Source organism: Diabrotica undecimpunctata, chromosome 3, assembly GCF_040954645.1.
Source record: "Diabrotica undecimpunctata isolate CICGRU chromosome 3, icDiaUnde3, whole genome shotgun sequence".
NCBI classification, from domain to species: domain Eukaryota; kingdom Metazoa; phylum Arthropoda; class Insecta; order Coleoptera; family Chrysomelidae; genus Diabrotica; species Diabrotica undecimpunctata.
In genome coordinates this window covers 73,417,644-73,444,347 of record NC_092805.1, presented here as the reverse complement: position 1 = coordinate 73,444,347, position 26,704 = coordinate 73,417,644, and the positions used below count along the sequence as shown (strand labels likewise).

Below are 26,704 nucleotides of genomic sequence, written 5' to 3'. Positions count from 1 at the left end.
CGAGGTAAGCCGAGCAGACGAGAGGGAGGATGATCCACCAACGATCCTGGAAGTTAAAGACGCTGTAAACAAACTAGCCAGAAACAAATCACCCGGAATAGATAATCTCCCAGCGGAATTATATAAAGAAGGTGGCCACGATATCATAATAGCGCTACAGCAGCTTATAAAAGAAATATGGATACAAAAGTCCCTTCCCAATGATTGGAATACTTTGCACCATACACAAAAAGGGAGATATCTTTGAATGCTCTAACCATCGAGGAATTACGCTCCTAAATGCAGCGTATAAAATATTCTCCAATATACTATGCCATCGTATGGCACCATATGCAGAGCGAATAATAGGACAATACCAGGCTGGTTTCAGAGGTGGTAAATCAACAATTCATCAGATTTCAACCCTAAGACAAATTCTAGAGAAAACACTGGAATACGGTGTAGACACGCACCACATATTTATAGACTACAAGGCAGCCTACGACTCCGTAAATAGAAGATAATTGTTTAGAGCAATGATAGACCTAGGAGTACCAAATCAGTTGGTAAGTTTAACCAAACTAACCCTTGAAAAAGTTGAATGCAGAGTACGAATCCAGGGGGAACTCTCTGAACCTTTTAAAACAAATAACGGGCTACGTCAGGGAGACCCACTCTCCTGTATACTATTCAATCTAGCTCTGGAAAAAGTAATACGTACGTCACAAATCACAACTACCGGTTCAATATATAACTTCTTCTTCTTCAAGTGCCATCTTCGTTCCGAAGGTTGGCGATCATCAGGGCTATACGTATTTTCGAAACTGCTGACCGAAACAATTCGTTGCTGCTACAGCAATATATAACAAATCTGTGCAAATCTTAGCATATGCTGATGATATCAATATTGTTGGGAGAACGGAAAACGCAGCACGAGAGGCGTACGTAGCATTAAAGGAAGCGGCTACAAAAATGGGTTTAATAATAAACACCAATAAAACAAAATACATGAAAATAGGTACGCAACCACAAACACTACGGCCACTTGTTATAGAAAATGACGTCATCGAAGCAGTTAACGAATTTGTATACCTGGGAACGCTCGTCAATACTGAAAATGACACTACCGCAGAGATAAACCGCAGAATTTGCACGGCTAATAGATGCTATTTTGGGCTTAATCTCCTTTTTAAATATACAGTTATATCAAGAAATACAAAAGTAAAACTCTACAAAACAATAATACGCCCAGTCCTAACATATGGTTCAGAAACCTGGACTTTAACAAAAAGCAATGAAAACATGTTAGGATGTTTCGAAAGAAAAATACTAAGGCGCATCTATGGAGCGGTAAATGAAAATGGTGTCTGGAGAAGACGATACAACTTCGAACTCTATAGGATATACCAGGAACCAGATATCGTAAAACACATAAAGATAGGACGTCTGAGGTGGGTAGGCCATGTAATGCGGATGGAGCAAACCGACCCAGCTAGAAAAACGCTCCTTGATAGACCTATTGGTCAAAGAAGGAGAGGAAGACCCAGAACAAGATTCCTAGATAACATCGATGAAGACATAAGAAATATGGAAATACGTGCTTGGCGGAGGAAGGCGATGGATAGGGACGACTGGAGAAAAATTCTTGGGGAGACTAGGACCCACACAGGGTTGTAAAGCCAAAATTATGATAGATTGGACTATTTTAAAAATCTCCCTGTCCCAATCTTTATGATTGTCCCGAATAAAAGACCTAATTGCAGTAACAATCGTCTTATCAACTCGTTCAGTAGGAGATTGATCTGAGGGAAGTACTTAGTATTGTACCAAATTTTTTGGACCTTGTATTTTTTCATCAAAGTTTTAAAATCTTTGGAAACAAATTGTTTTTCATAATCAACTGCAAAGATCTGTGGTACACCGAAAATTAGAAATTCTTGATTTTCAATCAACTTGACAATAGCTTTAGAAGTAGCATTAGCCGAAAAATGTACAAACATGAACTTTGTAAACCATTCAACAGCAACTAAAAGATAACAATTTCCATTTTTAGATCTAGGATATGGACCAAGTAAATCAGCAGATAGAAACTGAAAAGGAAAATTAATATCACGATATTATCCCATAAGACCAGCTGGAGGTAAGTTATTAGGCTTGCAAGAAGCACAAACTTTACATTTATGAACGTAGTTCACAACAAAAGATCTCATTTTAGGCCAGTAATAAAATTCCGAAATCCTAGAAAGGGTTTTAAAGACACCTAAATGAGCAGCTGTAGGATCATCATGATACATTTGCAAAATTTCCTTCCTATGTGGAGAAGAAACAAAAATTTTCCATTCTGGCAGGATATGTTGGGATTATCTGTAACTTTTGCTATTATATTCCTGTTGTGTATTTAGGCCAGTAAAACACAGATTTACACTAAAAGACAATTATTTATTATAGACTTGAACATAAGGCATCTTTTTGATATGGATGTCTCATGACATAAGTAAGACATACAACATACACAACATTTCTCCCCCTTTACAATAAGGTATACATTATTCACTTATAAGTCTAACCTGGATGCTGGTTTGGACACTCTACCAAAACGAGTTGTAATCCCTGACGTGAAAGCAACACAGCATCTTTAACAGGATAGTTATCGCTTACGGTTAACTCTACTGGTACCTTCACGACCTCTGTGAGTTTTGCTTTATCCAGACCAGAATGAGATATAACTTTATCATTTAAATCAGAAACAGGAGGAATCTGTACTGTGGGAGAAGCTATATTTACGAGAAGCACTTTCTGTTGATGAAATATAAGGTGCTTCTGCACAAGGAATCTGCATGAACATGACTAATTTTAACCCTATTTGTACCAAATAAGTGCAATGACTCAAAACTTTAATGATTTTTCCTTTTATCCACAGTTTAGTAGAAGTCTTCTTAACAAAGACTAGTTGGTTCATTTTAAACAATTTTGTCCGATTTGGAGCTAATGAGTCAAACCTGGTTTTAGTTATATTGTACTGAGATGGCTTCAGAAAGTCATAACGTGTCCTTGGTCTTTGCTTTAATAATGCTTGGGCTGGTGATACACCTGTGACGGTAGATGGGGTATTTCTGTATGTGAACAAAATAGTAGTAAGTTTATTTAGTATAATGATCTTATTTATTCCCTGATTATCTAAAAATAGTGCTTTCTTTAAACCCTTTTTTACAGTTTGTACCCCTCTTTCAGCCATTCCGTTACTCTGTGGGTGGTACGGAGATGATTTAATCGGTTTTATACCATTTACTTGACAAAATGATATATATAAAATGACAAAAAGCCCACTGACTAGAACAAACAACAAGAAAGAAAAGAGAACAAAAGAAGTAAGTAGTCCATATCTTGTACAAGAATACAACCATCATATGGTCGGTGTTGATTTGTTGGATAGCAACATGAGACAGAATAAAATTATTCTAAGGAGTAAAAATGGCATTTTAGAATATTTTACCATCTACTAGATCTAAACCGCTGCTAACAGTTCTTCACAAGAATTCAGCTGAACATAGAACTGGCGCGAAGCCTAAAGTCACACACGTTCAGTTTAGAACACAACTGGCAGAAGCATTATGCAGGACAGGAGAGCGATTCACCCTTGCAAGACTGCTTCACTGCTGAAGACCTTCAGCAAGTGAAACGGAGGAGGAGCTACAAATAAAGAAGAGAAAAGGCCCAGCACAGGTTATGCCAGTAAAGGATGTTCGAATGGATGGAATTCACCATTGGTCTGTATGGTCCGAAAAACAAATAAGGTGCAAATTTCCACAATGCAATGGCTATACACATATGTTGTGCGAAAAGTGTGGTGTAGCACTTTGCTTCAATAAAACGAAAAAATGTTTTAAAAATTTTCATTTTTCCTAAATATTGTTTTAAGTATATCCTTATTTGCATAATATTCATGAACAACACTTATATTTTTCCAAAATAGTTCAGAATCTTTTTTATTATTTTTTCCCGTAAAAATAACGAAAATCCAGTCTGCAATCTTTTTTGTAACGAAAAATAAAAAATCATGCAGTGGAGGGTTAAGCTGATTCTAATTCATACCGAATAGTCCACCTAATGTCTCAACTTTCGGTGGTTCGAGCACAGAGGTACCACCTGCTTTGGTGGCAAAGAACTAAACAATTAAATAGTTTTCTGTTCTCTGGGCTGTCAAAATGTGAAAATAAAAGTAGCTTAAGCCTGCTATTGCTCTGATGAAATAAAAACCATATATTATGGCATTGGAGCACAAATTAGACACACTTTTCACGTTTTATTTCTTCTATTTTGTGTTTATTACTATTTTACACTTTTGCCCATCCAATAAGAAAACTTCAAACACAATATGAAAATATTTATTAAAAAATGTTTAATAACTATTGGGTGAAAAAGTGGTTGAAATGGCTACATCCTGGTGTCCCCTTTAGCGGCTTTACATAACCTTGCCAATAATCCAGACATTTGCATTAGTGAACATAGACCATCCACTATTCTTTGATGAGTCAGGCCAATTTCCTACAAAATATATTTATTATAAAAGTTACTTATGTATTTAGAGTCTGTACAGTGCTTGATAATAATTTACTGTAATTTTATTTATAAAATTAGTTTTAATAAAGCATCAGTTAAATTTTAATAAAGTACAGAAAAGAAATAATAATTTCTCACCTTTATAAATTCTAATTTTAACCCCTCTTCCATATCCATATTTTTGCAGACCTTGAAGATATTCTTTATTATATCCTCTGCTGCATAACCCAAATTCCATAAATGCTCTGTTACTTTATAGGCCTTTCTGATGTCACCTTTTGAACAATTTTTCAACATGTCTTTTATCAACATAGGGTGAGGCTCATCACATACTTTAAACACTGACTGAGAATTTACTTCACCAAAACCATTGTGAGTGGATTGCAAATTGTTTAAGGCCTGTCTCATGTCACCTTGAGCTGTAAAAACTATAGCTTCAAGACCATCTTCAGTATATTTTACCTAAGACAAAAAACTGTATTATAAGAACCTCCTCCGAAACAGTACTAAAACAAAATAATAAAATACCAATAAGAAAAAACTTCAGAGCAATACCTGAACAACTTATAAATCTGGAAAAGTGCATTCATCTTTATTTAAATTTGTTGCTATGTATTGACATGAATGTCATAATGTTATAAATGGACCCAGTTCTGCAGAAAGCGACCAACTCACATTATAGCAAAAATTGAGCTAATGTCATTTTTCGACTGCTTTCAACCCATTCTTCATTTTGCAGAAGACGACCAATTGCTGTCCTAGCATTTTATAGGAGAAAACGATCATCAATGTTTATGTTTATTTTATATTCACGAATTATTTATTTACAGAAAACATTCAAACCACATGGTCCACAAGTAACATGTTCTTATATCTATTAACTTATTGCAGAACGCCTCCAACCCACATGGTCGCCTGTCGCTATTCGTTTACCTTTTGACCAAGTGGTTTGGATGCATTCTGCAAAACAGAAATCTACCAGCTAACCTCAAAATCTAGTGAATAATCATTTCCTCTCGCCTACTACTTAATCGCATTTTTGTTGAAATAAGGGATATTTGTTTATATTTGTTCTTTTAAAGTATTTGTTGCAAATTGTCTCCTTTCTACAACACAAGAAGCGGGCCAGACAATGGAACTGGCTAAGGACGAGTAGTTGGACTTGGATTAAATAATTTTTTCGTTGAGATTTGTGTGTTAGGTGGTGAGAGTAGATAATCTTTCTTTTAGAGGCGATAATCACTAAAATAGATAGGGGTACCAAATTATGTTGAGTCGTATTATTAGAGCGTACCAAATTATGTTGTGAGTTTAAGTCCTTCTTGAGCAAAATTCGTAGACGTTTCATTCATCACATGAAAATCTAGAATTGTATTAGCCATAAGGCCATAAATGAGCGATAAAATGTATTTTACTTAGAGAGAAAAATATTTTTAAAATAAATTCTAATTCCGGTTGTGTATTGTAGAGACGAATAGGTGCATAAAAAAGGACGAAATGTATATGTTATTTTTGAGATTTGTTGATAGGTTGGTTTTATATGGCTCAGTAGGAAACCAGTTAAAAAGTGAAATGATATATTCAAGTTCAGAGCGTAGAGGTCATAGACTATGACTAGTTTTTCGAGACATATTTGTTAATTTGTTATAAAGGGCTTGTGTCGAGTTTTAGCGACGGGAACTGGTTTACTAAAATGAAACGACGTGATCATCGAGTATGAGGTAGATAGCGAGAATAAGAATTTGATTTTGTAAAGTGGGCGTTTTGAGTTTGAATAAATAGCGAACTGTTTTCTTTGGAGTGGATATTTCTTGGAACTTAACCTCCTATTATCCATCCAAAGAGAGTATTAAAGGGACTAGAGAAATTGTGGCCTAATTTTATAAGACCTGGTTGAAGAAGTTCATAATAATAGCTCCTATTAAGATTTCGATGTTTGATTTTTGATAAAAATATTTGTCAGCTTGATCGAGATTTTTGGGTATATTAAGTACATCGGGATTGATGTCGAATTGTGGGAGCGGAGAAATTATCCTTGGAACGACTGCACAATTAAAATTAAAGTTACATTTGTAACCGGGTGTACAGAGTATAGTCTTCACTTTTGATTGCGAAGTAAAAATGTCTTGAGAAATTACATGAATCCGTAAAATATTGCGAGAAATTTCAGTGTTTAATTTACCAGAGAGATTTTGGGTTATGAAGGAAGTTTGACATACGGCATCGAGTACAGCTTTAGTTAAAATGGGATTTCCTGCTTTGTCCATTAAAATGACTTGGACAGTGGCTAAAATAATGAGCGTGTGGTTCGTTTGTAGCGTTTAGGGAGACGTTAGAGTGGCTGTCGTCATCTTCCAGAGAGTTATTTGGAAAGGATGGTCGGGCATTATTTGCCTGAGGTAAATCATTAGCGTTTGGACTGTTTTTATGCTGGTATGAAGGATCGGGAGAATTTGCTCTTTGAGATTGAGCGTTTCCATTATTAGAGGAGCAATGAGAATTGTAACGTTTAATTCTGTTACTATTTTGTTGAGAGGGCTGTTTAAAATGATTAGAGTTAGCAGTGCGATAATTATTTGGATGAGAAGTGTAAGTAGCTCGAGATTGATTCGTGTTCTCTGCATAAGAATTTTGATGCAGGAGAGTGTGATGCTTTCTTGAGCATATCGAACAGCTGCGAGAGGGGCAATCAGCATGGTTGTGTTTTGTACCCAAACAATTGGAACACATGTGATTTGATCTCACAAAATCGAATTTTTCAGCGTGAGAGAGCAGAAAATTGTCTGCACGAATAAATTTTATGAGCCGATTCATTGCAGTAGTTGCATTTACGGAGAAAATTTTGATCAAATGCAAAGTATTTCAATTTTTTTATTTTTAGCCCTATTTTGATGATTTTTTTAGCACACTGTGTATAAATTTATAAATTTGAATTTGGTATAGTCAGTTTTTTGATAAAATTTTATATTTGATTGATTGTACTGGGTTAATTAAAACGTGGTATTATTATCCTAACTTGAAACATCCTGTATAATAATTCCGTTTGCGAATTTTGGTAAAATCTTATTTTTCGGTTGCAACCATGTCTTCTAAGCATTGCGTTTTTGTTTCATGCCAAAATATGCCTTGGTTAATTTTTTAGAGCAAAATTAATTTGCCACCCACAATTTAGGACTTTTTTAATTATGATTATCTTTGAGTTATTTTTGTAATACGACCAGGTGGCTTCGGTGACTGTTATCATTATGTCATATTGACACTTATAGTTTGTTTACCTATGATCGATCATGGTTCTTAGTGTCGAAGATTGTGCGAAAGCCTTTGTTCTGGTTGAAGATGGGCGAAATTATGAATATGTGGCTAGAGTACTACACAGGCATCGCTCTACCATCCAAAGGGTAGTGGAACGTTTTATACGAGCTGGAACAAACAAGCATAAAGCAGGAAGTGGCAGGAAGCGCAATTCTACCACTTTAGATGATCGTTTTATAAGAGTCAACGCTTTGCGAGATCGTCATTTAACAGCGGCGCAAACAAGAAATCAACTTTAAGAGGTTCGAGGCAATAATTTAAGTGTACAGTTCGTCGAAGATTACATGAATTTGGTTTGCAAAGTTGCAGACCAGCAACTGGGCCCCAAGTATTTCCACGGCACAGAGTGGTTAGACTACAATATTTAGAGGAAGTTGGTATTAATAAAATGAACTGGCCAGCGTTTTCGCCAATTGGTAGAATTATTAGAGGTCGCGAAGTCGCACCGACCTGCGCTTGGCTCTAGAAGAGGAATGGCAAAACATCCAGTAAGATTATATTCGCAACCTTATAGACAGCATGAGCCGACGTGTACAGGCAGTTATAGAGGCTAGGGGAGGCAATACAAAGTATTAATTTATTTTTTAGTAGTTTTTCTTTGTTATTTGCGTACTTAGGTTAAGTTTCATTTAACTTGTTTTTTTTTTAATGTTTTCTTATTGTTATCATTGTTCATTAAAACCAAGATCATGTCATTGCTTTTAATCATTATATAAATACAGTGCTTCTGGGATGTCGATATATGACATTCCTTAGATATCAGTCACCAAAGCCCCCATCGTCGTATTACGAATTAATACAAAAGATAATGGTAATAATAGGAAAAGTCGTAAATTGTGGGTGGCAAAGTCATTTCGCTTTTAAAAATGAACCAATCCATATTTTCACATGAAACAAAAAACTTAATACTTAGAAGACATGGTTGCAACCGAAAAACAAGGTTTTACGAAAATCCGCTGACGGAATTATTCCACAGGATGTTTCAAAGTTAGGAAAAAAACCACCTTTCGATTAACCCGGTATAAGTCAAATACAAAATTTTATTAAAAAACTCACTATACTAAATTAATACAAAATTTTATTAAAAAACTCATTATACTAAATTAAAATTTATTTCTACCCAGTGTGCTAAAAAAATCATCAAAATAGGACTAAAAATAAAAAAACTGAAATACTTTGAATTTGACCAAATTTTCTCCGTTGCGTTTTTGTCTGCATCTGAGTGTATATAATTGCGAGATTGGGCGATAGCAGACATTCGAGTCGAGAGAGAGGAGGTATTAAATTTAAATTTTGATTTGTCCCTTTTTGATTTAGGGATATTTGTCAAGTCTGCGAGAATGTTGCAGCGTTAGTTTAAGATTTCAAATAATTCAACTATTGAGGGAGTACAATTTCGATCTCTTCTTTCTCCGTAGTGTCGTTTGGTCGAAAAACCGAGTTTTCGAATTATTAAATTTATTAGGAGATAATCCCAAGATTTTACTGGAACTTGTAAAATGTTTAAGGAGTTAATGTGTCTTTTTAATTCATTTAGGGTGTGATAATTGCTTCTTGATAGTATTGTGAGATCTAGTATAGAATTAATATGCGAATTGATTATTGCGAGATTATTGTCATATTTCTTTTCGAGCATGTCAATTGCGAGGTGAAAGTTTTCACGTCGTGTACATTATTTATATGAAAAGGGAATATCACTGGATTTAGTAAAAACCATTGAGAATATATATATATATATATATATATATATATATATATATATATATATATATATATATATATATATATATATATATATATATATATATATATGTTCGGATAAATTTCCGTCAGATGAATGAAAATTACTTAGTTCTCGGGAAGAACCGCGTTGAGAATTTATTACTCGACGTTTCGGCACCCATTTTGGAGCCATTATCAAGAGTGATACGGTTCGGTTCGAGGTCTCAATCTGCCTACTCCCCTCACCCGAGACGTACCAGTATCGTGTTCTGTATTGCAAGAACTGTCTCTCGGCACTGAGGTCTCAATCTGCCTACTCCTCAGTGTCGAGTGACAACCGGTCTTACCCTGTGTGGCTGCTTTTATACTCGCTGTATGCGCGGGAACGGTATGCGCTGACGTGGCCTGAGCGGTGTGGGCGGGAGGTCGCTGAAGCAGGGTCGCCATGTTGCCGGCAATCGTTTCGCGTCATCGCGCGTGTTCAAGCTGTTAGGCCATTTTTCGATTTCGATAGCTTCACGAATGATTCTCGATTTTAAGGAGCGGATGGGGGCGATAGTTTTTGCTTTTTCGAAATCTATTATCGCTTATTGTTAGACAAAGATATATAAGTTTATTTGCATTATGTTTATTTTAATTTTGTCCAAAGCTTATTAAGAATATATGACAAGATGTTTATATGCTGTTTCATAATTTAGTAGTCTAGAGTTGGTGAATTTGATGTAGCTTACAATTCCAATGAAATTTGATTTGACTAGGACATATTACCCAATTCAACACCAAATCCCAGTCAGCTTTCATTCGTCGTGGTAGTTAGACGTGCGTAAGAAAGAAGCTTGTTTTTAAAACCGGTGTTTATAAATTAGCTATATAAATAAATATTTCGTGAACTTTAAAAGTAAATTAATTACACCAAATAAAAAAGCGAAATTCGGAAAGACATTAAAAACTTATGAGTGCAGTTAGCGGAGGCGATGCCTCCGATAACAATGTTTTAGAAACCCAAATGGATACAGAACATGCATCATCTTCAAACGAGGAGCTGTTAGGATTTCAAAATCTGGTTCCGGTTATACAGATAAGTACCACAAAACTTGTAAATAATAAACCCATTATCGATAATGACTTTGCTAATGTACACACTTCAATAACAAATACCATAAACAAAGAAGTAGGAACAAAAAGGGAGGAATTTCTTTACCGACAAAACGACTTGGGACCTCATTACGTGTATTTGGAAAATAATTCACCCGATTTTAAAGGCAGGTTAAACGCTTTAAGGATAGGTGACATTATTATCACAAATTTTAAAGAAATTGATGAAAAAATTGTGAGCATTGACGCAGTAGGGAGAAATAAAATACGTATAAAATTTAAAGATTATAAATCGGCCAACTATATCATATCTAAAAAAAATGAAGCAATATTTACAAAAAATAATTTAGACATATACATTCCTAAGTTTCTTGTAGTTAGACAGGGCGTAATAAGAGATATTTCCACAGAATTTTCAGTAGAGTATGTTAAAGACAGAATCAAAATGTACGATTTACACTGTAAATTTGAAGTCATTCAAGTCAAAAGATTAAATAGGAGGCAAGTAGATGAAAAAGGTACCCAATATATTCCAACAAAAACATGTGTAGTTAGTTTTAGGTCACAGGTACTACCAAAATATGTAACAATCAACAAGGTACTAAAGGAAGTCGAGCCATATAAACAGAAGGTGCTATTATGCTTTAATTGTCTAAGATTTGGACATACAGGGGGACAATGTAAGAGCAGAGCTAGGTGCAAAAAATGTCAGGAATCACACAACACAAAAGAGTGTAAAACGACCGATATAACTCCAAAATGTTTTAGTTGTTCGGGGAATCATTTTACTACAAATTTGAGCGCGTGTCAGGAATTTCAACGTCAAAAACTTGTAAAAGACGCTATGTCTTCCAGTAATATTAGTTATCAAGACGCCAACAGACAGTTTCCCAGGAACTCCTATGCAAAAGCAACAACCATTAATACGGAACAAACTACAAACATTTCCTGCCTCAAAACTTTCCCTCCATTAAATCCCAATAATTATACACCCACCCAGCTCCCATCAAATTCAATTAACCAAATGTCAACAAATAACATATTTTACAATAATTCAAATAATACAAATTCTAGAACATTTAAAAGACAGAGACCAAATAGTCCAGATCCAACATTAATTTTGCATAATGAAATTATAGCTTCCCCTAGATCTCAATTACCTAAGGGAGGAATATAAGACAGTATTAACTATAAAGGAAATATTAATAATAATTCAGTTGCATCTCCTTCAGACCTAAGCATGATAAATTCAATATTAGAATTAGTTATAGAAATTGTCACAAAAGTTTTAGTAACAAAAAGTATAAATATAAATAAGGAAGAACTCGAAAACTTAGTCAAATTAACTATAAATGGAAACACGTCATCACATTCTCAGACCTCAACCATTCAATAAATATTCTTCAATGGAACTGCCGTTCAGCAGTTTCTAATAAAACTAACCTAGAATATCTACTAGATAGGGGCAACTACTCCGTTGCACTTCTATCGGAAACATGGTTTAAAGCAGGAAAATATTATAATTTTAAAGGCCTCAACAATATTCGCTGTGACCGGGACGACGGGTACGGCGGCTCAGCCATTTTATTAAAATCAGACTTAATATACCAAGAAGTCTCAATTCCAACTACAATAAACTTTGAGCATACTTGTATCTCGGTTAATTTTCCATTTATACAAAAAAAAATTTACTTCGTTTCAGTATACTTTAAACCGAGAACTAGAATATCATTACAACAGTGGATCAACTTTTTGGAACAAATTCCAAAACCATTCATAATTGGGGGCGACTTTAACGCACATAGTTTGGCTTGGAATGATGGATATGACGATATCTATGGCAAGACTCTTTTGGAAGCTATCGAACAATGCAACCTAGTAATTTTGAACGACGGATCACCTACATTAGCAAACAATAAGAAGTCAGCTGTAGACTTGACCCTCTGTACACAGGATCTGACGCACCTAATTACGTGGTCTACTTTAGAAGAACCTTATGGCTCTAACCACTTACCAATACACATACAATTTGGAAGGAATAGCCCGCTTGCGCAAATTAAACAGACAAAACATAACATATGGAGACTCAAGGCTGCTAATTGGGATGTATACACCGCTACACTTGAAGCTACAGAACCAAAATCATCACTAATGGGCATTATCGACAATATTAACAAAGCTGCCAACAAAGCAATTCCCTTACAAAAATCAAACACACAAAATAGAAATCATTGTTCGAAGGACTGGTGGAATGAAACCTGTAACATAGCTGCTAAAGCAAGAAAACAAGCTTACTTAACCTACACACATGCTCCAAATCTTAATAATCTAACAGAATATAAAAGACTTGATGCAGTAGCTAAAAAAACTTTCAAAGAAACTAAGAAAAAAAGCTGGATTAATTATTGCCAAAATCTAAATCAAAATACACCAATTAAAGAAGTGTGGAACAAAGTAAACCGATATAAAAACCGAAAACAAGTAAATAAACCCCCAATAAACCCCAAAGAAGACTGGATAAATGAATTCCACACAAAAATCTCACCCCCATGGGTTGAAAACAACATTACTCAAGAAATAGCTACTGTAAATAGAAACACTTCTTTTCTACAATCACTATTTCAATTATGGGAACTCGAACAATGCATTAAATCAACAAATAATAAATCTCCCGGGGCGGATAACATTTCTTACAATATGTTGTATAAAATGCCCTTAGGCCATAAGAAAGCCCTGTTAGAATTGTTCAATTCGATTTGGATAAAAAAGATTCCTTTTCCACCAATGTGGAAAGAATACATCGTAGTACCTATCAAAAAACCTGGAAAACAGAACGGAAATGCAGATTCATATAGACCCATAGCTTTATCATCGTGTATATTTAAAACCATGGAAAGAATGATAAAGAACAGGCTTGAATATTGGCTAGAAAATGAAAAAATATTACCTGACTCACAATATGCTTTTAGAATGGGAAGATCTTCCTTAGAACCCCTAACGATACTAGTAAATGACATCTATCTAGGATTCACACACAAATACAACACTTTGGCTACATTTTTGGATATCACCTCAGCATATGATAATGTTCAAATAAATATACTAGAAGAGAAACTTATCAATATTGGTCTACCAACCTCCTTTGCCAACTTCATAAAATCAGCTTACTCTAGTCGATCAGTTTCCTTAAAGATAAATAAAGAAGTTTCGGAATCAAGAATATGTAGATCTGGATTACCACAAGGTAGTATCTTGAGCCCAATCCTCTACAGCCTGTACACAATGGACATAGAAAATGTTATATCACGTAAGTCCAAAATTATTCAATACGCCGATGATGTTGTTATTTACACCAGTAACAAATCAGAGGACAAATGTATAGAAAATATCAACACTGAATTTATAGAAATCCAAAAATGCCTAGACAACATGGGACTTTCCATATCCGAGTCCAAAACCAATATATGTATTTTCTCTAGAAATAGAAACAACTATCAAAGACCATTAACAATAGGAAAATATAAACTCCGTATTAGCAACTCTGTAAAATATCTTGGCCTACATCTAGATAGAAAACTATTATGGAAGGACTGTATCCACCAAATCATCAAAAAAACAAGTAATTCTATAAATATTTTAAGAGCGTTTTGTAGGGCAAAGTGGGGAGCAGATCCAAATACGGCTTTACTTTTCTACAAAACAATGGTACGATCAATAATGGATTATGGAAGTCAACTCTATGGAACAGCAGCAGATACACATCTAAATAAAATCAGATACAACAAAATAAATGCTTAAGAGTTTGCCTGGGATATCTTAAGTCAACACCCATAAATATTATGCAAGCTGAAGCTGTGGAACCTCCTCTTAAACTAAGAAGACAACTATTGAGCAGAAAATTTGTGATAAAAACCATTTCCAAAAAAACTTCTTACCTCAATAGTATACAATCACTAACAGTTCAAGTTTTGACCCATAGATACTGGCACTTCAAGAAAACCCCCCTCATAGTAGAAACTTTCTCAGAAATACTTGACATTACAGATATACTTTATTCCAACCAACTCCCCCCGGTTCTAATTTACTCGCCAGAACAAATTTTTTCACGGGAAATTAGAACCTACTATTTTGAAAGTCAAGAAGTAGCAAGTTTCAATCAATCAAAGTTTAACGAAACAAAAAACAAATACTGGCCAAACTATGATTCTATATTCACTGATGGATCAAAGTCAAAAGAATATACCAGCTGTGCCTTTTACCATGTGGAAGAAAATACTGACAAAAAATTTATTCTGCCAAAGGAAGCTTCCATATACACTGCAGAATTAACAGCAATTGTGCAAGCTATGAAATACATACTCGGCTCTAACCACGACAAATTCATAATATGTACGGACAGCAAAAGTGCAGTAGATAAACTTAAAAAAGTAAACATAAATAGATCAGTTAACCATATTGAAGCAAATATCCTGTATTTACATAATGAGATACACATCAAGAATAAAGTCGTCATATATCTATGGGTAAAGGGACACGCGGGTATAACAGGTAATGAAATAGTAGATACCTTAGCAAAAACAGCCCCAACATCAGGAGAAGAACTAAATCTTAAACTACCCCCGTCCGACCTATTCTTAAACCAAAGAAACAAAATAAATGAGATGTGGCAAAACCTACACAACGCTTCAACAACCGGAACAAACTTTTGTAAACACCAACAAAGAATTCCCAGAAAACCATGGTTTCACAAAATACCAAACAGAAACTTTGTTGCCACAATAAATCGAGTACGTGCTAATCATGCACTAACACCTTATTATAAGCACAAAATGAAAATTACAGACGATCCACTGTGTAGTTGTGGTAAAATGGGTACATTAGTACATGTTTTACTTGAATGTCCAATAAATAATGTAAACATTAATCAACTATACAAAAACTTAATTCACTACAAGATAAACCTTCCAATAGACCTAAATTGTATTATTTTTTCAGGAAATAATGATATCCTTTATGTACTTCATCAACACATCATAAACTGTAAACTAAAACTGTAAAATTACTAACCAATTTTGTATACAATTCTGCGAAAGAAACTAATCGTAAAGCACACAAAGAGGGCTGAAACCTCCGAGGGGATGAACCGGGTTGACGCCCTAGCGCGGAAAAAAAAAATTAAAAAAAAAAATATAAAAAAAATAAAAAAAAAAATATAAAAAAAATAAAAAAAAAAAATATATATATATATATATAAACACCTTACACATTTTATATATTACTAACAAAACAAATGAATACATCATGCTCAGGTCTGATACTATGAAACATTTTACACAAATTAATGATTCAATTTAACATAGTCTGGCTAATTGGTTCTCGCCAAAGCCATAAATTCCACGAAAAAAAAAAAAAAAAAAAAAAAAAAAAAACACCAAATCCATCCACTTCCAAAGATACCCCCACTGGTAAAAGAAAAGCATCATGTTTAGAAGGTAAGTCAATGCAACACAATGAGTGTACTTTGTAAAGATATGGCATAACATAAACAAGCTACAATATATTTATTTGCGTATTTATTCACTGACGTTTTGATCTCTATAGACAGAAACATACATACATAAGAAGGTATATTTATTTTGAGAAGAAATGTAGAAAATTAAAAGTGTGTAGGGTACCAACTTACCAAGCTTACTTCATGCCTATGACTTACCTATTTATAAAAGTCACATTTTTTTGTAATATTTTTTAATGTCAAAAATATATTGTTTTATTATTAGAGTCTAAATCTATTATTTTTTTTTAGAAACTCCACGAAAGAAGAAATTTAGAAGACAAATCCAAATACTTTCTGCTAAGAATATATTTAAAACTAAACTAGTGCGGAGATTACAAAAAAGGGTTTGGGCTCAGCGGAAAAGAATTTTTAAGTAGAGTAGTATCGTAAAAGAGCTATAAAAAAAATGTATTTAATGAAGACCAAGTCCATACAATTATGGAACAATTTGGACCAAATGAACAATTAATTAATCGTTTGTTTAATAAAACTACAAAACAAACAGTATCTAGGGAATATTCTCCTGAAATTAAAAAGTTTGCTCTTACTTTACATTTTTATTCTGCCGCTGCATATCAATACCTAAGGAAACGGTTTTTAAATTGTTTACCACATGTAAAAACTTTATCAAAATGGTATAGTTCACTGAATGCTGAACCAGGATTTACTACAGAGGTTTTGAATTTGTTAAAATGTAAAGTCCACTCTTACTTAACATTCACGATTAACAAGCTAAGATCTGTTCCGAAGGAAATCAATTTTGCATCTTCCAAAATAACATATTTTTCTTTGTTTGAGTCTCATCTTCGATATGGCCTTCCTTTTTGGGGTTCTAGTACAGTTGGCCAATCTGATGTTATTTTTAAATTACAAAAAGAGCAATACGGTATCTTTTTGGCCTCAGTAGAAAAACACATTGCAGAGGCTACTTAAAAACTCACGGGATTTTAACTCTTCCCTCTTTATATATTCCAGAAACTGTTTGCTTAATTTGTAAACAACTACATGTTTTTCCAGCAAGACCTAACTTCCTTCTACTCCACCAGAAATTCAAACTTTGATGTGTATTTACCGATCCCGTCCACTGAGTTAGTAAATAAATCTATATTATATTCGGCAAAAAAAATTATACAACCATCTCCCTTTACAACTTGAATCTACAACTTCTTTCCTTAAGTGCCATATATTGACAAAAGCATATCTATCAGTGGAAGAGTTTCTTAACGACTAACTAAGGAATTACAGTATGTTTAGGTACAAGCAACTAAAGTATTTTTATATATATTTGGGTATCACATGCAGCAACTGAAACTTATTCATAAACTAGTTCGTAAGGTTTTATTATGCAATTTGCTTTTTAGTTAAATTTTGAAAATTGATTGTATATTTTATTATCTTTTATTTTGTGATATTGATGATTTATGTAATTTTAGTAATTTTTAATTGTTATTGATATTTTTTTTAACTGTTTGCAAGCTTTGCCAATAAATTTGTACAATTTTCAGTGGCAATAAAGCTTATTTCTATTATATTCTAAAATAAATCGTTTGCACAATAAACTTTGTTTTATTTATAACACTCTATTTATAATCTCTTATTTTTTTCTCTATAATACCATTCTTCCTATTAGAGTATTATGTGTCATTTCGTTTCTAGACTAGTGATGTAATATGCTGACTGGCTAGGTTGGTGCATCTTTTGTCTTGATTATGCTCCAGCTAATATTTGTACAAGTTTTCTCCATTCTTTTATATTTCTTTTTGACAATTTTTTCACTAATTTCAAATTATTTATGGATCTGTTATTAGATGTTACCTTCAACACTCCAATGGCTGGGTTTATAATCACGAAAAAGAAGCAGAGTTAAAAAATTTAAATTTCATTTGATTTTAAGGTGTTTTACAATCGCAATTTTTTATCAAGATCATTTTTTACTAAAATTAACAATAATTGTCGTCTAAGTCACATTCTGAAAAATATTTTATAGCTACTGTTATGACCTTATAAAAAACATCAAATATTTTCCTAATTAAAACAATCATTATATTAAAATTTTCAAACTTTGTACTATTAGATAAATTCGACCCCCTAAATAAATACATATAATGTAAAATAAATAAATAGATAAAATATAAAATATTATATAATATAAAATACCAACCAACCTTGCACAATAAATGGGCACATTTTAGAACAGGTCAATAGATTTAAGTACCTGGGATGTTGGTTCGATAGCAGCCTAAATCCTGATCTAGAAATAAGATCGAGAATAGAACAGGCCAGAAAATCTTTCGAAAAAATAAAAAAACTGCTTTGTGATTCTCGAATAAAACTCGAAATTCGACTAGGTTTATCAAAATGCTACGTCTGGTCGACTCTTCTATATGCAGTTGAAACGTGGACCCTTAAAACATCAACCGTAAATAAATTGGAGGCCTTTGAAATGTGGATCTACCGGAGAATACTCAAAATTTCATGGACATCGCATACCTCAAACGAAGAAGTGCTGCATAGAATAGGCAAGGAAAGAGAACTTTTTAACACAGTAAAAGTTAGAAAAACATCATACCTAGGCCACATACTGAGAAATAATAAGTACCAATATGCCCAACTTATCATCATCATCATTGGTGCTACAGCCCTATAAAAGAGCCTCGACCTTCCCAAGTCTATTACGCCAGTCAGTTATATCCATTGCCAACTGTTACCAGTTTGCTGCGCCTATTTGTCTACCATCCTCATCTACACCATCCCTCCATCTGAGTTTTGGTCTACCCCTATTTCTACTTCCCACAGGTTGTGACATAAGGATTCTTCTAGGAGGGTTGTTCTGCTGTGATCTTGCCAGATGTCCTGCCCATCTTAGTCTTCCTATTTTTATAAAGGATACTACGTCTTTACCACGAAATATATGTTTATATCTGTGATATATCTCGTAGTTGTACCTCCTTCTCCAAACACCATTTTCACAGATGCCACCAAATATTCTTCTCAGGATCCTTCGTTCAAATATAAGCAGGAGATTTTCATCTGCCTTGGAAATGGTCCATGTCTCCGACCCATATGTCAACACTGGTTGTATAAGGGTTTTGTATATGGTTATTTTTGTTTTTTGGCTTAAGTTTCAGCTTCTCATATGTCTACTCAGTCCAAAATAGCATTTGTTTGCTAGGATTATTCTTCGCTTGATTTCTTCCGTCATGACGTTCTCCTTGGTGATCAGGGAGCCTAAGTATGTGAATTTGTCCACCACTTCAAAGGTAGAATTATCAACCGTGAATTGGTGGCCGATGTTTCTGGCTCTATTATTGGGTGTTGATGCCACTATCTTAGTTTTATTTTCATTTACTTGCTGGCCCATATTTTTTGAGGCGTTTGACAAGGTGGTATACATTTCTTCTAGCTTGCGTGTTGTGCGGGCAACTAGATCAACATCATCTGCATATGCCAAAATTTGGGATGATTTATTAAAAATGTTTCCTCTGCTGTGTATTTGGGCATCCCTGACCGCCTTTTCCAAAGCTATGTTGAAAAGGAGACACGCCAGCGCATCTCCCTGTCGCAGCCCAACATGCGTTTCAAATGCCTGTGATTTTTCGCCCTGTATTTCGACTTTGCAAACAACTTTACGCATTGTAGCCTTAACCAATCTTATCAGTTTATCGGGGATGTGGAATTCATCCATGGCTTCATACAATTTATTTCTTAGGACACTATCATAGGCCGATTTAAAATCTACGAAAAGATGGTATGTGTCGATATTGAATTCATTGGTTTTTTCCAGTATTTGCCTTAGCACAAAGATCTGGTCTGTTGTTGATCGACCAGGCCTAAAACCACTTTGATATTCGCCAAGAAGCTTCTCTGAATATTCACTCAGGCGACCATATAAAATACTCGAAAATATTTTGTATGCTGTATTAAGGAGGGTTATTCCCCTATAGTTTCTACATTCTAATTCATCGCCCTTTTTGTGTAGCGGGCAAACGATCCCAATACACCATTCTTCTGGGATTTGTTCCTCATTCCAGGCTCTCAGTATGATTTTATATATATGATTAGTCAGAGTAGCACCTCCACATTTAATAAGTTCCGCGGGTATACCATCACTTCCTGGAGATTTATTATTTTTTAATTGTTTTATTGCATCCCGTACTTCCTGAATTGATGGAGGCTCCAATGGTGTATTGTTCTTTGCTCCTGGGGGTGATTGATTTGGATCTCCTACTTCGATAGCAAGCAGTTCTTTATAGTGTTCCACCCACCTTTTCAATACTTCTTCTTTTGTATTGAGTATATGCCCCTCCTTATCCTTACATAGTCCGATCCTTGGTTTAAATTCTTTTCTTGCTTTATTTAGATTTTTATAGAATTTTCTTGTTTGATTTCCCTTTTTTAATGCCTCAAGTTCTTCCAATATTCTATTTTCATAAGTTCGCTTTTTTCTTCGATGGATGTACTTCTCTTCTCTTCTGAGATCTTTATATTTTTGTTCTTTTTCTCGGGTTCTTCTTTGCTGCATCAGTTTATATGCATTGTTCTTTCTTCTTGTAATGTCCTCGCACTCAGCATCGAACCACTCATTGCGTGGTGGTGGTCTTTGCGGCCCTAGAATGTTATTTGCTGCGTCTTTAATGTAATTTTTACACGTTTCTCATTGTTCACTAATTGTTAGATTCTCTTTAGTTATGTATTTAGTTTCGATATAGTTTTGAAACCTTTCTACCGTTTGTGGGTTTTTGAGGAGTTCAATATTAAGGCGCCTTGTTTGGGTACTTCTCTCCTTCGCATTTGAGATTCTAGCCCGAATTCTTGTGCCAACTAGAAAATGATCTGAATCAATATTGGCGCCTCGATAGGTGCGGACATCCATAAGGTTGGAGAAGTGTCTAGCATCTATGATCACATGATCAATTTGGTTGTTCGTCAATCCATCAGGCGAGGTCCAAGTCCCCATATGTATTTTTTTGTGTAGAAAACATGTGCTTCCTACGATCATGTTCTTTGAGGCTGCGAAGGTGACTGCTCGGTGTCCATTCGAATTAGTATTATTATGGAGACTATATTTACCAATGTGCGGTAGATATATTTCTTCCCTTGCGATTTTTGCGTTCAGATCACCGATTACTATTTTAATGTCATTTCTGGGACAATTGTCATATGTTCTTTCTAATTCATCATAGAAATTGTCTTTTTCTTCGTCTTGCTTGTCCTCTGTTGGGGCATGTACATTAATAAGGCTAATATTAAAAAACTTGCCCCTGATCCTTAAGCGGCTCATTCGCGGATTTATCGGCTTAAAATCTATAACCAAGTGCTTGACTTTATTATTGACTATAAAGGCTGTCCCAAATTCATGTCTGGTTGTATGGCAACTATAGTATATATCGTAGTTTGCTTTTTGGATTATGCCATGGCCTGTCCATCGTACTTCTTGTATTGCAGTAATATCAGCATTATATTGTGCTAATATGTCACACAGTTTGCGGATGTTTCCAGGTTCGTTAAGTGTGCGAACGTTCCAGGTAAATATATTAAGATCATTATTTCCATTTTTCAGGTCCTTATTTCGTTGCATAGGTCGTCGTCGAGATTTCCGTCCGGCATTTTTGACTTTCGATTTCGTAACTATAGGGTTTTACCGGGTTGGGTAGTTAACACAACGCCAAACCCCCTTTTCGGAGGGCCATTTCACCCACTCTCATCAGTTCCCGACCCAACTTTCCACCCGGGTTGGATACCAGATCTCCAGCTGGGTTGCTCAGTTAACGGAGACACCAGCGTGAAGGTGAGAGTTGGATTTGAGTAGAAGAGGCTAGTTGGAGTAAACTGGAATCAACTCCATGTATTCGTATTCTACCCCTTTATCCCCCATGCCCAACTTATAGTGAAAGGAAAAATCGAGGGAAAGAGAGGCCTAGGAAGGAAAAGACTATCGTGGCTCAGAAACATCCGACAATGGACAGGGCTAAATTTTGAACAGCTAATAAGAACAGCTGAAGATAGAGAAGAGTCTAAAATTGTAGTAGCCAACCTCCATTGAGAAGAGGGCACTTTAAGAAGAAGAAATATAAAATATTATGTAATATAAAATAAATATATAACAATATAACAAGCGAGTCTTCTACAGCTGGCGCCGCTTCTCGCATCCTAATTTCCAGCGTTTTCTGTCGAAGCAATCTTCAGTTGTTAAATCTCTGGCGGTCATTGCATCGTCGACATCGTCTCTCCAGGATCGTCTTGGTCTACCTCGTTTTCTTCTAGTTGGCGGAGTCCATTCTTCTATTTTTTTGGCCATCTATTTTCAGGAATTCTCTGAAGGTCTCCATACCAGTTAAGTCTTTTGGCTTCGATTGTGTCTATTATGTCTAGATCGATTTCCATTTCTCTCCTAATATCTTCGTTTCTCACCCTATCAAGTCTAGTGAGCTGGCAACATCGTCTCCAGTAGTTCATTTCCATGGCCTTAATTTTTTATTTGTTTCTTTGGTTTAATTCCCAGAGTTCGGCGCCGTACAGCCCAATACTTTCTATTATTGTTTTATAGATTCTTCTTTTATTTTCTTTTGTTATTTTTTTATTCCATAATAGTCCGTGTAGCTGTCTGGTGGCTGATCTTGCTTGGCCAATCCTGGAGTGTATTTCTTCGCTACTTCCTGCTTTTGATGTTATTTGGACTCCCAAGTATACTTTCAATCTACTCATTGGAGCATGCCCATTTGGATATATGAGCGATTTGTGTGCGTCGAAGTAAAATCATATTATATCGCGCTTTGAATGAAATGCGACCAATAAGAACATAAGGTTATTCTGCATCATTTCAAGGAAATATAATTATTAAAGATCTAAAACTTATTTTACCCGAAATAAATTAAGTATTATAATAATATTCAATATAAAATAAAGAAATAAGGATTCCCGAATAGTTACTGTTACAAAAAATTAACTCAGACCCCAATACGGAGGAATGGATACCCAACCACCAATTTGGCTTTCGAAAAAAACACTCGATAATACAGCAGGTTTATAGAATAGTACACACCATAAATTCTACACTGGAAAGCAAAATATTTACCCATCACGTACCTGAAACTGTTAAAATCCTATCTGAGTGGGAGAGAATTCCGAACAAGAGTGAATGAAAGTAATTCCAATAATTTTCCTATAAAATCTGGTGTTCCACGAGCAGCGTTTTTGGAACAATATTATATGTGCTATACACAGCAGATCTACCCTCCACTAATGAAACCATCACTGGCACGTTTGCAGATGATGCTATCATCCTTGCAGCCGACGAAAATCCAATTATAGCATCTAACATTCTACAGGTACAACTGAATGAAATCGAGACATGGTCTTACAAGCGGAGAATTAAAATGAATGAAACAAAATCAGTCCAAGTGACTTTTACCTTGAGAAGAGACCCGTGTCTCCCAGTTTCACTTAACAATATCCAACTTCCCCAATCCTCTAGCACTAAATACCTAGGAATACATCTTGACTCAAAACTCACCTGGAAAGAACATATTCTTATGAAGCGGAAACAAATTGACCTAAGAATGAAAGATCTAAACTGGTTAGTAGGCAGGAAATCGAAACTGAGCCTTGAAAACAAAATCCTTGTATACAAAACCGTCATAAAACCTATCTGGACGTATGGAATCCAACTCTGGGGATGTGCGAGCAAGTCAAACACAGCCATAATTCAAAGATGCCAATCAAAAATACTCCGAACAATAGCTGATGCACCTTGGTATGTGTCAAACCCATCGAGCAAAAAGACAAAAGAGGAAATCTAATTGTTATGAAAAGGAGACCAAAAAAGTGGCCTCTGATGGCGGACATATCCGGAAATGCGAATGCGCCCAATTTAAATTTCATGACACTTCACAATAATCATACAGTGGTGTCGGGGTTCTAATTTATCTATTTATTTATTTTACAGCTGAAGACGAGAGTGATGTAGGCTACATGCTTAGAAAACTGGAAGATGAGTATACCAAATGGGGCCTCACAATTAATATACAAAAAACTGAGTACTTAGTTGTAGGAGAAAAACCAGAAAGCCTACAAATCGAAACGGGAACTATAAAACCAAAAGACAATTTTAAATACTTGGGAGTCCAAATAACATCAAAAGCAGGAAGTAGAGAAGCAGGAAATTAATTTGAGTCGTGATTAATACTTGGGAGTCCAAATAACATCAAAAGCAGGAAGTATAGAAGCAGGAAATTAATTTGAGTCTTCTTACAAACTCTCTCTGATGACGGGTAGACCCAGAAACACGTGTTAGGGAGTGGTAGGAGACTTAAATTATAAATCGAAACGTAACCGTCTTCGTATATTTATCGTCCTTACTCGACGCAATGAGTACAAGAATGATGGTAATTTATATGGGTAAATTGTTGATGCATAGTGGAATATAAATATTCCCAGCATCGCTCTGAATGGCTTGATTAAGCTTGGGTATACAATTTACTTTTAATTGCTATCGATACATTTAACTTCATATATATATATATATATATATATATATATATATATATATATATATATATATATATATATATATATATATATATTGTTATGATGTGTTGTTTGTTTGAATGATGAGCAATGAGTATTTTTAATAATATAATATATAGGGTTTTTATCGCGGTTCTCAAAGAATTAGTTTGTAAGTACTTTTTTAAATTATCTTTATTATAACTATTACGAAACACACATATATATCTAACCTAGCCAATGTAAATTTAAAATAAACTATCTTTAAATTGATGTTCTTATAAAACTAATTAAATTCTATAGACAATGTTAAATTTAAACAAACTATCTTCAAAATTGAAATTGTTATAACACTAACTAAATTATATTAACAAAATTTTGTACCTTTCTTTCACTGAATGCCTAAATGAACTGTTTTCCACTATATATATTCTAATCACTACTGAATGTCTTCGTACTTCGGTTATCCTTGTTTTTGTGAAATTTCTTTTTCCAATTATCAGCTTCTACCAATTTAAGATATATTTTTCTTCACCAGCATTTATACACCACCAAGCAAACCAGCAAACACCATTTATATTTATTCTTCTTTTCAATATACCAATATCCAATTATTATAAGTTGATTTATACTAATCTCCAATCATAATATAATTTTAATTCCTTCCAATGTCCATCCAATATTCTTCTAATATACTTTTATAATCTTCAATAATTATTTGTGTATAATTATAAATGTGCATTAAATATATGCATAATTTTTAATCTTCATTTAACTCACTATATTAAACAATTGGACTATTTGTAAGTGATTCACTGACTCCAACTAACTTTCATATTTCTTACTAAATTTTTCTGACTGACTTCTTGAAAATTCTGAACAATTTACTTCACTAACTAAATGTGTCTACTAACTTTCATAATAAACTGGCCTGACTTCTGACTAAAAACTGCCATCTTGAATCCAAATCACGGTATTTATATCTTTTTGGATATTCTAGAACCATCTGGTAAGAGATCATGTTCCAATTTGTTCTATTAAATACATGTCTGAATTTTCTGGAACAAACCATTTCGCAAACATGGCCATCTCCGGTGATCCAGAGAATTCCATTCTTTTCTATTAATAATTTTGTTGACATTTAGGCTTTTCAGATCAGAATAAACATTTAAATCATTAAATATATATAAATTAAACATTTTAAACTAACATTATTATTATAACCCCACTTATATTCGTATTATGATTAATTTCTATCTGTCAATTTACTGTATAGTTGGTTGCCTATGCACATGGCTCACTTAAATATATTTACAACATTAAAATACAACTTTTTACACTTATTATATGCTAATTTATTAAAAATGCCCTCACATAAATATATTTTTATAAAATTCTCTAGTATATAACTTATTTAAAACAACCAAATATCTAATATTATGTAGTATATAACTTATAAATTATTTTCTATAAACCCTAATCGTATCAATATATATATATATATATATATATATATATATATATATATATATATATATATATATATATATATATATATATATATATATATATATTCATATTTGTATATATATATATATATATATATATATATATATATATATATATATATATATATATATATACGAATACTCTTATTAATTGTCATATATCTCTTGAAACAACCAACGACATGCAATTAAGAAAATTTTGGGAGCTTGAGGAGATTTCCAAATCATTACCTTTGTCCCCTGAAGATAAAAAATGTGAAGAAATATATAAGTCTTTAACTGTCAGAGATTCTACAGGTCGATTTTTTGTCCCGTTACCGTTTCGTCAAGAAAAACCTAAATTTCTTGATACTTATTCTCACGCCTATCGATGTTTTTCGATGCTTGAAAATCGGTTTAGAAAAATTCCGGATTTACGCACAAAATATTGTGATTTTATGCAAGATTATTTAGATAAGGGTTACATGTC

General features: G+C 34.1%; 1 protein-coding gene across 1 annotated transcript in view; it reads right to left on the bottom strand.

The window, feature by feature from the left end:
• Positions 1-4,348: 4,348 nt before the first annotated feature.
• The window catches only part of RfC4 (replication factor C subunit RfC4), a 79,944-nt gene continuing 57,588 nt past the window's right edge, over positions 4,349-26,704 (bottom strand). Inside the window, exons 5-6 of the mRNA XM_072526061.1 lie at positions 4,678-5,001; positions 4,349-4,524 (exon numbers count right to left, since the gene is read on the bottom strand). Coding sequence (XP_072382162.1) covers positions 4,414-4,524; positions 4,678-5,001 — 435 coding nt within the window. The 3' untranslated portion in view covers positions 4,349-4,413. The remainder of the gene's footprint in view (positions 4,525-4,677; positions 5,002-26,704) is intronic.